The sequence below is a fragment of the Scyliorhinus torazame genome, chromosome 10, assembly GCF_047496885.1.
Source record: "Scyliorhinus torazame isolate Kashiwa2021f chromosome 10, sScyTor2.1, whole genome shotgun sequence".
Taxonomy (NCBI): Eukaryota; Metazoa; Chordata; class Chondrichthyes; order Carcharhiniformes; family Scyliorhinidae; genus Scyliorhinus; species Scyliorhinus torazame.
Window position 1 is genome coordinate 100,447,676 of NC_092716.1, and position 18,355 is coordinate 100,466,030.

The following is an 18,355-nucleotide window of genomic DNA, read 5'->3' on the forward strand; positions in this document are numbered from 1 at the left end:
AGGTAAAAGGACCACTTAAATTGATTAAATTGGTGACTGAGGAATCGAAAATTACATTATTGGATTTTAGGGAACGATTAAATAGAGCAGGTGAATTGGCTAGACAACATTTAAAAGTTGAACACAATGTAATGAAACGGGTAGCAGACAAGAAATCCAAAATTCGTAGTTTTGCCAGTGGAGATATTGTTACCAGTGGTAGGTGAACCTTTAAAAGCAAGGTTTTGTGGACCTAATCAGATTGGAAGGAAATTAAGTGAGGTGAATTATGTGGTAAAAACGCCGGATAGAAGGAAGCCTCACCGAGTGTGTCATGTGAACATGCTTAAAAGGTACTTTGAAAGGGAAGGAGAGAAAAAGGAGGTTTTAATGATTCTAACTCAAAGTGAAGAATCCAGATGACTGTGAATTTGACATACCTCAAATTAAATTGGAAAACGAAGATGTTCCTAAAAATTGGGATAAATTGTTGAGTTACCTTCCAGAGGAAAAACAGACTGACCTGAAAGAGTTATTGGTATCACGTGGGCAAGTTTGTGGAGATAAATTGGGAAGTACTGAAATGGCATGATGTAGATGTGGGAAATGCTGTTCCAATCAAACAACATCCATACAGACTTAACCCTTTAAAATTGGCACAGGTTAACAAAGAGATTGAGAGTACGCTTAAAAATGGCATAATTGAAGTGGGTTGCAGCCAATGGAGCTCACCCATAGTGATGGTACCTAAACCAGATGGTACCCAACGGTTGTGTGTGGACTATAGAAATGTTAATACAGTTATGAGTGGCTGCCCGGGGAACGGACTCTTATCCTATCCCACGTTTGGAGGATTGCATTGAGAAAGTGGGACAATCAGCTTTTATTTCCAATCTGGATTTACTTAAAGGTTACTGGCAGGTACCTTTATCCGAAAGGGCGAAAGAGATTTCAGCTTTTGTGACTCCAGATGGTATATACCAATTCAAAGTTATGCCATTTGGCATGAAAAACGCCCCATCCACATTTCAACAGTTAACTAACAAAGTTGTTTCAGGATTACCCAATTGTGCGGTATACATCGACGATCTGGTGATTTTCAGCCAGACATGGAAAGAACATTTAAAACATCTGATGGGAGTTATTCGATCGACTTCAGGAGGCGGGTTTGGTGATAGACCGAGCCAAAAGTGAATTTGAAAAATCCCAAGTCACTGTCCTTGGCCATACAATCGGACAGGGTCGAATGGTCACACGGGATGTGAAACCAACAGTTATTGAGGAGTTTTCAATACCCTCAAGACGAAGGTAAATAATGCAATTTCTTGGCATGAGTGGATTTGATCGAACATTTGTGAAAAGGTTTTGTCGCATGGTTGCTCCACTGATGGACTTGCTGAGGAAACGTCGAAAATTTCAGTGGACAGCGGAATTTCAACAGGCATTTGACTGCCTGAAAGCTGCGATAACCAATGCTCCTGTGTTGGAGAATTATAAGGGACTCTGTGATCAGATTGAACTAAAGTATCTGACTTTAAAGAGAAATGCCGAGGCGTAGAGAAATGGACGGATCGGGCAGAAACCTTCTTGTTCAAGGTGACTGTCAATCGAGACGGATTTCAGTTGGAGGAAAAAGCACGAAAAAGAACATGGACTATATTATTATACCTGTTTGCGTGTGTTGTTTTTTGAAACAAAAAAATATATTTACTGGGTGCATTTCTCAAAGGATAGTGAAAAGGTGAAAAATGAAACCATCTTAAAGTTGATGGTTTATTTTTTTTCTTGGGGGGAGGTGTCATGTGAGAGTACCTTTAAGAAATGGGTGTTTAAGAAATGTACCTTTAAGAAGTGGGCGTTTATCAGTGATGTCAGAGAATGGGTGGAGCTGGGCTGTCTGTCATCTTTTTACTTTCGTTTTAGGTTGTTTGCTGATCTAAAGACTGTAAGTCGATGCTGGTGATTTAAAACTAATAACAGTAGTGACTTTAACCTAATGTGCTTCTGGTAAAAGGTGTTTTAAGTCTTATGGATGTTAAAAGGAAAGCTTAAATGATTACTTAGTGTTGTATTCTTTGGGGGTTGTATTTGAATTAATGGTTGCTGCGCTCCCCATGTCACAATCCATTAAACGTTGTGGGCCAGGTGAACTCCATGATACACTTTGGAGTTCTCTAAACACTGGCCTATAACAGTGGGCAAATGTTCCTCATCACCAACCTCCAGCACGTCACCCTGCTGCTGTGCCAGGTTGTGGAAGAAACAGTAGACCACCACAAAGCTGGCGACACTCCGGAGCGGTTGAGGCATCGGAACCGCATTTTGTGGAATCCGATACACTGCTCACTCACAGCCTGGGTGGCCGCATGGGCCTCGTAGTATTGGGTCTCTGCTTCGGTCTCCAGCCTCCCTACTGGCAACATAAAGTCATGAGCGGGTACTCCTTATCCCTCAGGAGCCAGCCGCCTATCCTGGGGTGTCCTAGAAGACGCCGGGGATAACAGACTGTCCCAGGATGTAGCTGTTGTGCCCAGGAAGCATGAACACACGTGCATGAACTTCATGTGGTGGTTGCATCCGACTGTATGTTAAGGGAATGGAACCCCTTTCTGTTAATGTAGTGCACTCCCAGATGGCCCGGTGAGCGGGGCAACAGGCGTGCCATCTGTACCCCCTGGACCTGGTGCGGAGAAATCTTCTGCCTGGCATCTTGCTGGGCTTGGTCCATGTCAAAGTTGATGTTGTTTTCCGCCCAGACAAACAGGGCATTCGTGACATGTCAGATGCACCTGTGGGCTGTGGCCTGTGAGATGCAACTCGGGTCCCCACTCGAGCCCTGGAATGATCCCGAGGTGCAAATGTTCAGGGCTGTGGTGGCCAAATTGGCCACCGCCTCCTCCTCCATATGGTGCCAAGTCCATGAAGACATAGCACAGGTGCTGCACCGTCTCCTTGTTGAGGCACAGCCTCCTGCGGCATGTGTTGTCCGTCATCTGTTCAAACGACAAGCAACGCCTGTACATCCTGGACCGCATGGGTCTCTGCTGCTGAGTCCCTCCCTGGCCTGACGGGCGGCCGGGTCCTCAAGGTATGGGGCGGGGTCCATTACATGGTCCGCCTCCTTGAGCACCTGCAGACGCTGCTGCTGCCGCCGTCTCCAAGGGCAAGTTCTGGGTCCAAAATCCTGGCCATAGAGCTCAATATCTGTAAGGCATTGGGAGAGGGTGCTTGCCTGGCAAACAGTGGTGACTTCCACTCTGGGACCCTCCATTCCCCCATTGATACCACCCGGAACGCTCTGCCCATGCACTCCCGGCCGCGGCAGGTTCCCCTCACCAGACTCTAGACCCTGTACCCCGGGCAGCCACTCATAACGTCACCAGGACCAGGTGCTGGTCCCTTCCCCGTGGCACTCACCCACTCTCCTGTCATGGACATGTTCCTGGAGCTGTGTCCCATCCCTTGGGTGTTCGGATATTGGCTGCTGCCTGTGTCGTGTTTCCTCCCGCAGTGTTCAAGCATAGTGTCCAGGCATCACAGTCTGATTAGGATGCTAGGCAATGATTCCCGCATGCTACACGGCCCGCCACCCACAGGAATCCACTTGGGTGAGGTATACCTGTCCTCATGTGGGTAGTGTTGTTTGCTGAATGAAAAGACTTAAGAAACTCAACAAACTTCCCTCGTTTTATTAAAATGGGGAACCTGTATATTAATGTGTTTGATCTTCTATACCTGGCAAAGGAATCCAACAAACACCTAGACTTGTCCAAACCAGGACCTTTATTGATAATCACACATGGTAAGATAGCGATCTGTTGCAGAGCAGGTTATCATGGAGTTTCTTTGTACTCCTCTGGAACTGCACCCAGCACAACTGTTCACCTGTATGTTTTACTTACTACCATCTCCTACAACCATCTCGTAATAACCGGATGTGTTTCCACTTATAAGGGAGTCCCTGGTCACATGACCACGGTCTTGAGACCGCATGGTGTGTCTGCACCGCCACCTGTGGTTTGAGATCACACACCATCCATCTATGATATTACTTACAGGCATATCACCACAGTATATGTGGTGTATTTGGATTTTCAAATGATAACTGATAAGGTGCCGCATAAATTGTTACTACACAAAATGAGCTCATGGTGATGGAGGTAACATATTAGCATGAAGAGAGAACTGGTTTGCTCACAGGAATCAGTTTTGGGGAAAATGAGTCATTTTTAAAAAATAAATATATTTATTAAAGTTTTTTAACACAATTTTCCTCCCTTAGAAACAATAACCCCCCCACCCCACCGTAACAAAAAAAAACGAGAAATCGCGCAGAGCAAGATATATACATGGCAAAATGATATATTTACACAGCTTTGTACACTGGCCCTCACCCGTACGTGCCAGTTTCCCCAACCCTTCATGTTATCTCTTGCTCATCCACCCTCCCAGGAAGTCCCCCCTCTCCCGCCCCCCTCCCAGGACGTCCCCCCCCCCCCCCCCCCCGCCCAAGGTTGCTGCTGCTGCTGACCGACCTTCCACTAACGCTCCGCGAGATAGTCTAGGAACGGTTGCCACCGCCTGTAAAACCCCTGCGCAGACCCTCTCAAGGCGAACTTAATCCTCTCCAACTTTATGAACCCAGCCATATCATTTATCCAGGCCTCCAGGCTGGGGGGCTTTGCCTCCTTCCACATGAGCAAGATCCCTCGCCGGGCTACTAGGGACGCAAAGGCCAGAATGCCGGCCTCTTTCGCCTGCTGTACTCCCGGTTCATCCACTACTCCAAATATTGCTAGCCCCCAGCTTGGCTTGACCCGGACTTTCACCACCTGAGATATTGCTCCCGCCACTCCTCTCCAGAACCCCTCCAGTGCCGGGCATGACCAAAACATATGGACATGGTTCGCCGGGCTCCCTAAGCACCTTCCACATCTGTCCTCGACCCCAAAGAACCTACTCAACCTCGCCCCCGTCAAGTGCGCTCTGTGGACCACCTTAAATTGTATCAGGCTGAGCCTGGCACACGAGGAGGAGGAATTAACCCTACCTAGGGCATCAGCCCACAGACCTTCCTCGATCTCCTCCCCCAGCTCATCCTCCCATTTACCCGTCAACTCTTCTACCAGCGCTTCCCCCTCTTCTTTCAACTTCTGGTGTATTTCCGACACCTTGCCCTCCCCGACCCATACACCCGAGATCACCCTATCTTGAACTTCTTGTGCCGGGAGCAACGGGAATTCCCTCACCTGTCGCCTCACAAAAGCCCTCACCTGCATATATCTAAAGGCATTTCCCGGGGGTAACTCGAACTTCTCCTCCAGTGCACCTAGGCTCGCAAACGTCCCGTCGATGAACAGGTCCCCCATTCTTCCAATCCCCGCCCGATGCCAGCTCTGGAACCCCCCCGTCCAACTTCCCCGGGACAAACCGGTGGTTACCCCTGATCGGGGACCACACCGATGCTCCCATTGCACCCCGGTGCCGTCTCCACTGGCCCCAGATCCTTAGCGTTGCCGCCACCACCGGGCTCGTGGTATACTTTGTCGGCGAGAGCGGCAGTGGTGCCGTCACCAATGCCCCCAGGCTCGTTCCTTTACAGGACGCCATCTCCATCCTCTTCCATGCCGCCCCCTCTCCCTCCATAACCCACTTGCGGATCATCGCCACATTTGCTGCCCAGTAGTAGCTCCCCAGGTTTTGCAGCGCCAACCCTCCTCGGTCCCTACTGCGTTCCAGGAACCCTCTCCTTACTCTTGGGGTCTTATTCGCCCACACAAACCCCATAATACTCCTGCCTACTCTTTTAAAAAAGGCCTTAGTGATCATGATGGGAAGGCACTGAAACACAAACAGAAACCTCGGAAGGACCACCATTTTGACCGACTGCACTCTACCCGCCAGCGAGAGCGGTAACATGTCCCATCTTTTGAAACCCTCCTCCATTTACTGCACCAACCTCGTCAGATTCAGTTTATGTAGGGTCCCCCAACTCCTGGCTATCTGGATCCCCAGATACCGAAAGCTCCCCTCCGCCCTCCTCAGCAGTAGGTCCCCTATCCCTCTTTCTTGGTCCCCCGCCTGTAATACAAAGAGCTCACTCTTCCCTACATTGAGCTTATAGCCTGAAAACTCCCCAAACTCCCTTAGAGTCTGCATGACCTCCACCATCCCCTCCATTGGATCCGCCACGTACAGCAACAGGTCATCCGCATATAGCGACACCCGATGCTCTTCTCCCCCTCGGACCACCCCCCTCCATTTATTAGACTCCCTCAATGACATGGCCAATGCTTCGATCGCCAATGCGAACAACAGGGGGGTCAGGGGGCACACCTGCCTCGTCCCTCGGTACAGTCGAAAGTACTCTGACCTCCGCCGGTTCGTCACTACACTTGCCATCGGGGCTCTGTAAAGGAGCTTAACCCAATTGATAAACCCTACCCCGAACCCAAACCTGCGCAGCACCTCCCAGAGGTACTCCCACTCTCCTCAGGCAAAGGCCTTCTCCGCGTCCATAGCTGCCACTACTCCGCCTCTCCCTCCTCAGATGGCATCATTATCACGTTTAAGAGCCGCCGCACATTGGTGTTTAGTTGCCTGCCCTTTACAAATCCCGTCTGGTCCTCGTGGATTACCCCCGGGACACAGTCCTCGATCCTCGTGGCCAGCACTTTTGCCTGCAACTTTGCATCCACATTGAGGAGCGAGATCGGCCTGTACGATCCACATTGAAGTGGGTCCTTGTTCCGCTTTAGGATCAAAGAAATTGTCGCTTCCGGCATTGTCGGGGGCAGGGTCCCCTCCTCTCTTGCCTCATTAAAGGTCCTCACCCGTAGCGGGGCCAACAGGTCTGCATACTTCCTGTAGAACTCCACCGGGAATCCGTCCGGATCCGGGGCCTTCCCCGCCTGCATGCTCCCCAAACCCTTGCTCAGCTCCTCCAACCCAATTGGTGCCCCCAAACCAGCCACCTCTTGCTCCTCCACCCTCGGGAATCTCAGCTGATCTAGGAATCGTCTCATCCCCTCTTCCCCCGCTGGGGGCTGGGCTCTGTACAGCTCTTCATAAAAGGCCTTGAATACCTTGTTTATTTTCGTCGCACTCCGAACCGTGGCTCCCCTTCCATCTTTGACTCCCCCTATTTCCCTCGCTGCCATCCTCTTACGGAGCTGGTGTGCCAGCATCCGACTAGCCTTTGCCCCATACTCGTAGGTCACCCCCTGCGCTTTCCTCCACTGTGCCTCCGCCTTCCCTGTGGTCAACAGGTCAAACTCCGTCTGGAGCCGTCGTCTTTCCCCAAGTAATCTTTCCTCCGGGGCCTCTGCGTATCTCCTGTCCACTCTCAAAATCTCCCCCACTAACCTCTCCCTTTCCATACCCTCTGTCTTGTCCCTATGAGCCCTAATGGAAATTAGCTCTCCCCTGATCACCGCCTTCAACGCCTCCCATACCACCCCCACCTCCCCGTTGTCGTTGGCCTCCAAGTACCTTTCGATACACCCCCTCACCTTCCCACACACCACCTCGTCCGCCAGCAGGCCCACATCCAGCCGCCACAACGGGCGTTGGTCCCTCTCCTCTCCCAGCTCCAGTTCCACCCAGTGTGGGGCATGGTCCGAAACGGCTATATCCGAATACTCCGTCCCCTCCACCCTCGGGATGTCCTACCCAGAACAAAGAAATCTATCCGGGAGTAGGCTTTGTGTACATGGGAGAAGAAAGAAAATTCCCTGGCCTGCGGCCTTGCAAACCGCCATGGATCCACTCCCCCCATCTGATCCATAAACCCCCTAAGTACCTTGGCCGCCGCCGGCCTCTTTCCAGCCCTTGATTTGGAGCGGTCTAGTGCTGGATCCAACACTGTATTGAAGTCCCCTCCCATTATCAGGCCTCCTATCTCCAGGTCCGGAATGCGCCCCAACATGCGCTTCATGAATCCTGCATCATCCCAGTTCGGGGCGTATACGTTTACCAACACCACCCACATCCCTTGCAGCCTACCGCTCACCATTACATATCGCCCTCCATTGTCCGCTACAATAGTCTTGGCCTCAAATGACACCCGCTTTCCCACCAATATTGCCACCCTTCTATTCTTCGCGTCCAGTCCCGAGTGGAATACCTGTCCGACCCATCCCTTTCTTAGCCTGACCTGGTCCGCCACCTTCAGGTGTGTCTCTTGGAGCATGGCCACGTCCGCCTTCAGTCCCTTTAAGTGCGCGAACACTCGAGCCCTCTTCACCGGCCCATTCAGGCCCCTCACATTCCACGTTATCAGCCGGATTGGAGGGGCTCTCACCACCCCCCACCCCCACGCCCCGCCGACTAGCCATCTCCTTTTCTGGGCCAGTCCCGTGTCCACGCCTCCCTCACCCTCCAGTCCCCCAGAGGGGGGATCCCCGTCCCGACCACCTCTTCTGTGTCCCATTCCCTTTCGGCCAGTGCAGCAGCAACCAATCCCCCCTCCCCCCCCCACTTCCCCCCTCCCCCCCGCTAGACCCCTGTCTAGCTTTTTTGCTCCCCCCATGTCACTCCCGTAAGTCAGCTGACGCCTGCTGACCCCGGCTTCCCCTGCTGTCCCATTGACCTCCCCGCGTGGGAGTCTCCCAATCCATATGCATTCCTTCGTTCCCCTTCCCGCCTTTCTTCCCGCGCGCGGGAAAACACCCCGCGCTTTCCAAAGCCCGCTCCGCCCCCTCTGGCGCAGCTCCTGTCACGGCCTTGTCTCTCTCCCCCAGCCCATGTAACATTTCCTGCGCGTGATTGACCCCCTATATACAACAACCATCACACATCAAACCTCAAACATCCCCCCTACCCTCAGAAACCCTCAGTTAGAGTCCAACTTTTCGGCTTGTACAAAGGTCCACGCCTCTGAAGGCGTTTCGAAGTAATAGTGTTGGCCCTTGTATGTGACCCACAGTCGCGCTGGCTGCAGCATTCCGAATTTCACTTCTTTCCGGTACAACGCCGCTTTGGCCCGGTTGAAACCCGCTCTCCGCTTTGCAACCTCCGTGCTCCAGTCCGGGTATATTCGGATCTCTGCATTGTCCCACTTACTGCTCCGCTCCTTCTTGGCCCATCTCAGGACCCACTCTCTGTCCGTGAACCGGTGGAACCTCACCACCATCGCCCTTGGCGGCTCATTTGCCTGGGGCTTCTTCGCCAGCACCCGATGTGCCCCGTCCAACTCCAGCGGCCTCGAAGGGGCCTTCGTGCCCATCATCGCCTCGAGCATCGTGCTCGCGTATGCCCCGGCATCAGCCCCCTCCACTCCCTCAGGGAGACCCAGGATTCGCAGATTCTTTCTCCTTGACCTGTTCTCCAGGTGTTCGAGTCTTCCCGCCCACCTCTTGTGTAGCGCCTTGTTCTGCTCCACTCTCACCGCCAGGCCCACGAGCTCGTCCTCGTTCTGACTGACTCTTTTCTGTACCTCCTGGATCTTAGCTTCGTGGACTTTTGGGTGATCCCGAGTCCTTCAATTGCCGAAAGCATAGGCGTCAACATCTCTTTGCGCATCTCCTCGCGCTGCTCCTCGAAGCAGCGCTTGATGAACTCCTGCAGCTCCCCTTTGTCCCTGGCCGCCGCCATTTTGTTTTCTTTCCCTCGCTTCCCCCGTCGCTCCAGTGCCGCTCCTCTGGCCGTTACACTTCTGGTCCATTTAAAAAGTCTATGGAAACTCCTGAAAAAGGTCTGAGAGTCAGTTCCAGACGGGAGCTGCCAAATGTGCGACCTACTCCTCCATGGCTGCCACCGGAAGCCTCGTCCCTGCTTCTTCAATGGCCCTGGTAGATCCTTTCACAGTTGTTCCCTCTGCTGCTTGAATTCACCTTTGATAAGAGTCAAGTCAGATTGCAGCTTTAAGCTTGCCCTTCCCCCGCCTGCATGCTGGAAGAGGCCCTTGTCTAAACCTGCAGCCAAAGCCAAATACTTTACTGTTTCTGCCAGGTTTGGCAGCCAAAAGACATAACATTCCTGGGGGACACTGTCAGGGGAATGCTGCAGTCTTCTCGCCACACCGAGAAATGTCAAACAAATGCCGTGGGGGCCCTGTAAAAGAGCCCAAAAGTCCGTTCCAAGCGGGAGCTACCGAATATGCGACCTAGCTCTGCATAACCGCACCCGGAAGTCCAAAATGAGTCATTTTTGAGTTTGCCATCCTACAAGTGAATGTGCATTGACGTGCTGTGAGTTGGCATGGTGGGTATGAGGGGGCCACTGTAGGTTGTGGGGCATGGGTTGGCATGGAGAGTATGATCGGCCATTGAAGGTGGGTAGGAGTCATGCATTAGTATGGTGGTATGAGAGACCATTGGAGGTGTGTGTGGAGAGCTATGGTTGGCATAGTGGAAAATAGTAGCAGAGGCCATTTGTCAACTTGGACATCCCCTGCCATTCAACTGGATAATGGCTGATCTTCCTCAATGTCATTTTCCTGCACTATCCCTTGATATTGATAATAACTAGAATTCTATTGGTCGCTGTCTTGAACATATTCAATGACTAAACCTTCAGAGCCCTCTGGGGTAGAGAATTTCAAAGGTTCACCACTCCCCTGACTGAAGAGATTCCTCTGTTTCTCAGTCCTGAATGGCCAACCTCTTAATCTGAGTCCACGTCCCCTGGTTCCAGACCCTCCAAACAAGGGAAACAGGGGCAGGCAACCACATATGGCACCACCATGCTACCATGTCTGTGTTTTTACCGTCCGCTAACTCATCCTACGCTACCACTGTAGTTGCCACTATCGGGCTCACCAAGTAGCCAGTGCCCACACGGACGTTCCAGTACAGGAGGTCTCCTTAATTCATACCCATTCCACCTCTGGCTCTCCCAGCCATCCGCAGACACTTTCTACAGCTACTGCCCAGTTGTAGAATAGGAGGTTCAATAGTACCAGGCCTCCCCTGCATTGTCCAATCAGATGGACGGTTTTGTGGATCCTAGGGTTCTTTCCAGCCCACACGAAAGCCATAATTATCTTGTCCACCTTGATGAAGATGGATTTGGGGAAGAGGAACCTTGGCAGTACGTTCTCCACTCCTCCCAGCAAGGAAAACAGGAGAGTTCCACCTCCGTAGGTCCCTTATCACCACCTCCACTCGGTTGGACAGGTTTCACTTGTGGAGCTCTATCTGGATCCCCAGTTATCTGAACTTGGTTTTGGTCCAGTTTGAATGGCAGCGATCCCAGCTCTGCTTCTCCTACCTGGGGATTCACTGGGAAGATTTTACTCTTGCTCAAGTTTAGTTTGTATGCCGCCGAAAAGGCTCCGAACGCCCTCAGGAGTGCCATAATCTTATCCATGCTGCCCAAGAGGGTTTGAGACATAGAAGAGAAGGTTATCTGCATAGAGTGAAACTCTGTGCTCCCTGTATCCCTTCTGAATGCCCCTCCACCCCTTTGTTGATCTAATAATGATGGCCTGTGGCTCAATTGTCAACAGTAGTGGGGACAGCAGGCATTCCTGCAACAAGCCTCTGTGCAGCCAGAAGTAGTCAAGAACTGGTGCCGTTTGTCTGTACGCTCGCCATAGGAGCGCTGAACAGCAATTCCATCCATGAGGCGAACAATGGCCCAAACCCAAACCATTCCAGTACCTCCATGAGGTACTTCCATTTTACTCAGTCGAAGCCCTTCTCTGCGTCCAGGGAGATGATCACTTCTGGTGTCTGCTCCCTGGGTGGGGACATGACCATATTCAGCAGGCGTCTGATGTTTGCCATCAGCTTTCTGTCCTTGACAAACCCTGGTCTGACCTTCCACGATAACTTCTGACAAGCAACTCTTCAGTCGCCACACCAGAGCTTTCGTCAGGACTTTAGCGTCAGTGTTCAGGAGTGAGATGGGTCAGTATGATCCGCACTTAGTTGGGTCTTTGTCTTTCTTTGGGACCAATGAGATTGAGGCCTGTGCCAGCATGTGCGGCAGGGCCCCCCTCGACAGCAAGTCATTAAACATCTCCCGCGGGTGCAGGGCCAGTGCTGCCGTGAACTTTTGTAAAAGTCTACTGGGAACCCGTCCGGTCCTGGTAACATCCCTGACTGCATGGAATTGATGGATTCCATGACCTCCTCTAGACCTAGTGGTGCTTCCAATCCCGCCTCTTTTCCTCCCCCACAGCCGGGTTCAACTTCATATTCACATAGTGTTATGGTGGTTCGAGATTACTATTCCAAAGAACTCCCCCCTCCTACTCCTGGAAGAACCAGCTTTCCCACCACAAAGAAGTCTCTCTGGACATGGAAGAAGAAGGAAAACTCTTTTCCCTCGGGTGGTTGAACCTCCAGTCCCTCCATCTGTTCCATGAAGGTGGTTAATTCCCTCGCCATTCCTGATTTAGTCCTAGATCTATCGCTGTAAAGTCTATCTTTTGTTAAATAGTATGGCCACCCCCCTCGCCCTTGTATCAAAGCATGACTGGTTTGCCTGTCCTACCCAGACTTTCCTTACCCTCAGTTGATCCTTCTCTTAAGTTGGTCTCTTGAAGAAAGACTACAACAGCTCTCAGGCTTTTTAGATGGGCGAAGACTCTGGTTCTTTTCACTGGTCAGTTCAGTCCCCTCAAATTCCAGGTGACTATCCTGACAGGGGTTCCTGCCCCTCTCTGCTCTGGGGTCAGCCATACTTGCCTTATGGACATCCCCCTGCATGCCCAGGCTCTCCATTGTTCTTGGTCAGTCCAAGATGGCCACTGCCACCTTCTTCTTTCCAACCATCTCCACGTGTGACCAGTGTAACCAGCATTCTACCCTCCCCCCCCTCCTTTCTCCCCAACCCCCTCTGCCCATGTATTCTCACCTTTCCTTTCCCAGCTCCCCCTGCTCCTCTATTCCCTTGTGTCCTGCCCTCCCCAGCTTGCTACTCTACCCTCCCCTCCTCCCCCCACCACACCACCAGGCGCTTCCTCCCTCTTGGGAAAGAGCTGTGACATCCCTCCTCTTTTTGCTCCCATACACCAGCTTGTTTGCTAGTGTTTTAGCTCCTCCTGGAAAACGGAGCCTTTCGGTCCTAACCTGTATGAGGCCGCTCCCCCTCACCCCCAGTCCCCAGCCCTTGATGAACCGGTGGGCATACATCTCCAAGTACAGTTAAACCTTCCCCCTTAGTTCGTGTAAGTCTGTACTTTCGTGACTTCCAGCATGATTTCCTCCCAAGTCTGTTCTTCTGCATGAACTGGGCAGCACGGTGGCACAGAGGTTAGCACTGCTGTGTCACAGCTCCAGGGATCCGGGTTCAATTCCAACCTTGGGTGACTGTCTGTGTGGAGCTTGCATGCTCTCTCTGTGTCTGCGTGTGTTTCCTCCCACAATCTAAAGATCTGCAGGTTAGGTGGATTGGCCATGCTAAATTGCCCCTTAATGTCCAAAAGCTTAGATCGGATTACTGGGATAGGGTGGAGGCGTGGGCTTAAAAAGGGTGCTCTTTCCAAGGGCAGGTGCAGACTTGATGGGCCGAATGGCCCCCTTCTGTACTATAAATGATATGATTCTATGGACTTGTTCGCTTCCTCCAGCGTACTAAAGTAGTGTTCCCTGTCGTTGTGCGTGACCCATAGTCTTGTATAACATGCCAAATCACACCTTGTTTTTAAAGAGTGCAGCTTTGGCCCCGTTAAATACCATCCGGCGCTTGGCCAGGTCAGCTCCAATGTCCTGGTAAATGCGGGAGGTGTGTCCTTCCCATTTATTGACCGCGTATTCCTTGCCCACCTCAGGACCTGTTTGTAAGATCTTAATTTCCTTACCTTCTCCACCTTATATACATGAGTAAACTTTATCCTCACAAATTAAATCCTTAAAAAGTTCTGGTATCTGCTTTCCATCAACCTCTGAACAGGTTGTACACTCTGTCGCACCTGGGATATTGGGACAATGGTCTTTCCTGCCACTTTAATAAACCCCACTAGCTTGTCCTGTTTTACCTCGTCTGTCTTCTCCATATTTTTCTAAAGTCACCAAAACCACCATGTTCAACTTTATCACAATGAAAGCACTTAAGTTTTCTTATCTCTCTACCACTATCACTGGTTTTCTTTTTAGTCTGAGGCACACTCTCCTGAACATCACCAACCACATTTCCTCTGCATTAACTACTTGTGAACTTTTCATTTCCCCAGTTTCTATCCTTTGCAGATTGAAATTGATGTTGAATACCAAATTTCGCTTGGGCATTGAACACCTAATTTTGGTACGGACGCCTTCCAGATCCCAACACTGGCTAAGGTACTGATCAGAACCGCAACATTTTCTTAATTTTTAAAACTGTGTAGAAACATCAATTCGCTCCGGGAATGATTGCATAAGAAATTGGGCTTGGTTATTTTTACAAACAAAACTTTATTAAAACAAAAGAAAAACAATATTTTACCTTTGAAACTTCAAACCAAACAAGAGCAGCTTACATGCATCTCTTAACACAAATACATGATTTCCCATTAAACAGCACCTAAAATGAATATACAGATCTCAACTTCACTTGCGCAGGCAGGCAAAAATGATACTTGCATTGCCAAAAAATATTCCTGCTGTTAGTGCATCTCCTCCAGACCCTTTTTTGAAACCTTAACTCTGTGGCAGCTTTCCATGACCTCTCTTGGTGGCTTTCCAAATCCTTCACCCCCCCCACCCCCCCCCCCATGTTTGAGCAGGATCCTTTTTCTTTCTGAGCTCCGCCCAGCCCCTCTGTCCAGACTTGAACTCACCATTGCTATCAAGGCTTTTGATTGGCGTTTACACAAGAGGACAGGGCCATGCTATGAATATGCAATTAAGTTTCAATTTGCGGACAAAAGAGGCCATCAGGCTCTGTAATGGGCTAATGGCTGGTCAGATCAGAGGTATCCCAGAAGACCATGGATTTTGAATGAATCACCCCTGATGAACGGGGTTATCCTGTTTCTTCCCAATATTGAGCTCACGTCTGAATGGAACAATGTAACTCAGACCAGGTGTGGCCGAATGCCTCTGACTCAGTGCTAGCAGTTTTACCCTTAATATGTTAACCCCTAAATTGCCCACTACATCTTTGATCTCATGTCCGGACCCAATATCCTAACATTTCCCTATTGTAAAAAGTGCCAACACCTGGTGGGCTGGCGATTGAGCAGAGCTACACCCATCTCATTGCTGATACTGCTGGGATCTGAGGGTTTCCAGAGTGGTGGGCTGGGTGGGTTCCCACATGATCAGAGAATCTCTGAGCAAATACAGCATACAGTGAGCAGACTGCAACCAAAATCCTGTAGGTTCCAGCAAAGGGATGGGTTTCAATGGCTTACTGCAGCAATGGCGGTGTGAGCCAGGCCACCTCGATCTCAAAGGGGACACCCAGAGTGCAAGTATATGTTACCAAGTCGTTCTCCACTACGCCCTGCGGTCCAGGTATACACCCCCTGCAAGCCCAAAAGGTTTTGAGAGTTTTCTTGCCCTCTTTTTCCTCGGATGGTGATGTCTAGCACGAGGGGACATACCTTTAAATTGAGGGGAGATAGATATAAGACAGATGTCAGAGGTAGGCTCTTTACTCAGAGATTAGTAAGGGCGTGGAATGCCCTGCCTGCAACAGTAGTGGACTCGCCAACACTAAGGACATTCAAATGGTCATTGGATAGACATATGGACAATAAGGGAATAGTGTAGATGGGCTTTAGAGTGGTTTCACAGGTCGGCGCAACATCGAGGGCCGAAGGGCCTGTACTGAGCTGTTATGTTCTATGTTCTTGCTCCCCCTGAACAGCATTGGCGCCTGGGCCCCGCTCGTAAATACTTGCACCAATTCATACCCGCGGGACCCCCTCCTGAGATGGGTGGAGGATCACAGAAAGGTAGAGCAACCGGTCTACAATCCGTTAATTGCATTCACATTAATGCAAATGATGGATTTGCATGGCGTTGCTGATGTGGGCGTGAACCTCATTGCCACTGCCAGCGGGGGTCTGGAGCATCACATCTGATTCGTCGCCAGACGCAAATCCCGATTCTTTCCCCCACGAAATTCTCCGCCCAATCGTCATTCTCGCTGCCCGAGAACCCAACCCATTATTTTGAAATTTGCACATGACACAAAATTGGGGGTGTGGTTAATACTGGGGAATACTGTGACAAAATACATTAATAAACTTGCACAATGGATATGTAATTGCAAATCAAATTCAAGCTAGTTAAGTGTAAGGAGGTGCATTTTGGTAGAAAGAATAAGAAGACCACATACTCTTTGGAAAATAAGGCGTTAATTTTCCAGTCATATCTGCCACAGGAATTGCAGCAGGCGGGATGGATAATTTGACAGACCAGCAAAAGGTTGACTTTAGGTGGGAACTTCTTGTCCTATGGCGGTGGGACTAGAAGGTCCCACCCTAAGAGTCTAAATGGTGTCGAAGAGAATGCAGATCTAGTGGTACAGATAAACAAATCACTAAAAATAGGAAAATAGTTTTGTAATTCCAAACAAAAGAGAAACAGAACACTGTGGTTCATTTCTGGAGGGTTAAAATTGAAAAGCAGAGATGTTGGCTGGGATTCTCTGATCTGAATTTGCCCCGCCACCACTGCCAATGAGAACGGAGAATTTGGCACTCAGCCAACACTCCATTCACTGTAGCAGGACCGGAAAATCCGCCAGCATGAACGGTCGGGGAGTTTCGGCCGTTAAGTTAAATTTGTACTGAATCTTGGTCAGACCACACTTAAAGAGTATTGTTCACAATTTAGATCTCCATATTATAAACAAAATAGATATAGGGACATGAGGCCAAGTGCAAAATGCCAAAGATGATACCAGAATTGAGAGCAAAGATTAACTGATTAGGGCTCTTTTCTATGGTGATCCAACAGAATTTTTTAATATTATGAAAGAGTTTGATATGGTGGATGTAGGCAAAAAATGTTTCCACTTGTGGGGGAGACCAAGATAGGTGCCATAGATAGAGAAAGAAAACAGTAAATCCAATATGAAATTCAGGAGGAAACATCTTTACACAAAAATCAGTTAGAACGTGAAACTCATTACCACAGGTAATTGAAGGGAAAACCATAGATCCAATTAAGGGGAAGCTAGATAAAAACATGAATGTGAAATTAACAGCAGGATACACTGTTAAAGTTAGATGAAGAAAGGTGGAGGAGAATTTTTTGTGTGGAAACTGGAAGCAACAAATAGGCTAAATGGTTTGATTCTTTTAAATTTCTTACCTTGGCTGAGTTTAATCATTCCCGCAACAATGATGATGATAAGGGCAATTAATTTGATGACTGTGAAGGCATCCTGGGTTCTGGTTGCCCATTTCACATTGGCACAGTTAATAAAAGTAAGCAGACCTAGGTATAAATGAATACAAGCAGGTAACACTGAAGAAACTGCAGGATTTTCGATGCACTTTATTTCAAGTTATTACTTGATTTATTGGTCGAGATCTATCCAGTTCATTTATTTACACCAGGTGTTCACAATTTCAATAAGATAGAATAAAGAACTCTTTAATGAGTTAGCCAATTCATTGTTTGAAATAAAATTGGTGGTTAGCACTGTTGCCTACCTCTCAGCGCCAGGGACCCGGGTTCAATTTAGGCCTTGGGTCACTGTCTGTGTGGAGTTTGTACATTCTCCCCGTATCTACGTGGGTTTCCTCCGGGCGTTCCAGTTTCCTCCCACAGTCCAAAGATGTGAGCGTTAGGTTCATTGGCCATGCCCTTTAGTATCCAATGATGTGCAGGTTAGGTTAAGTGGTTACGGGGTGGGAGGGGTGTGGACATGGGTAGAGTGCTCTTTCAAAGGGTCTGCAGACTCGATGTACCAAATGGCCTCCTTCTGCACTGTAGGGATTCTATGAGAACACAAGGAGGCCAATTGTCCACAATGCCCAATTTGGCTTGCTGAAAGAACTATCCACTTAGGCCCTTTGTTATCGCCTCTTTGATTCTTATGCATTAAATCTGTGTTCTCTGGTTACCACCCCTTCTGCCAGTGCAAACTTGTTTTCTGCATTTACTCTATCAAAATCAGTTCTATTAAATAACCTGTTAACTGTCTTTGTCCTGAGAAAAACAACTTCAGCTTCTATAGTCTTTCCATATTACTGAAGTGCAGGTAGAATTCCAGTATATCTATCTCTTTTGCAACTTCTTTGGGACCTTGTCAACATTTCTAATGTGTGGTGTCCAGAATTAGACAAAATATTACAGTTAGCATCTAACCAGTGATTTATAAAAGTTTAGAAAAACTTACTTGCATTTTTACATTGTACATCCATTCATAAATCCAAATATCAAATATACTTTTTTGTTTTGCCAGCTTCAAAGATTTATACACATACAGGTCTCTTCATTCATGAACTCACTTTAAAATTGCATCATATACTTTATATGACTCTCCC

General features: G+C 49.3%; 1 protein-coding gene across 1 annotated transcript in view; it reads right to left on the reverse strand.

Annotated features, from left to right (window-relative positions):
• The window catches only part of LOC140430237 (Y+L amino acid transporter 2-like), a 322,420-nt gene that overhangs the window by 299,093 nt on the left and 4,972 nt on the right, over positions 1 to 18,355 (reverse strand). The window contains exon 2 of the mRNA XM_072517666.1: positions 17,175 to 17,300. Coding sequence (XP_072373767.1) covers positions 17,175 to 17,300 — 126 coding nt within the window. The remainder of the gene's footprint in view (positions 1 to 17,174; positions 17,301 to 18,355) is intronic.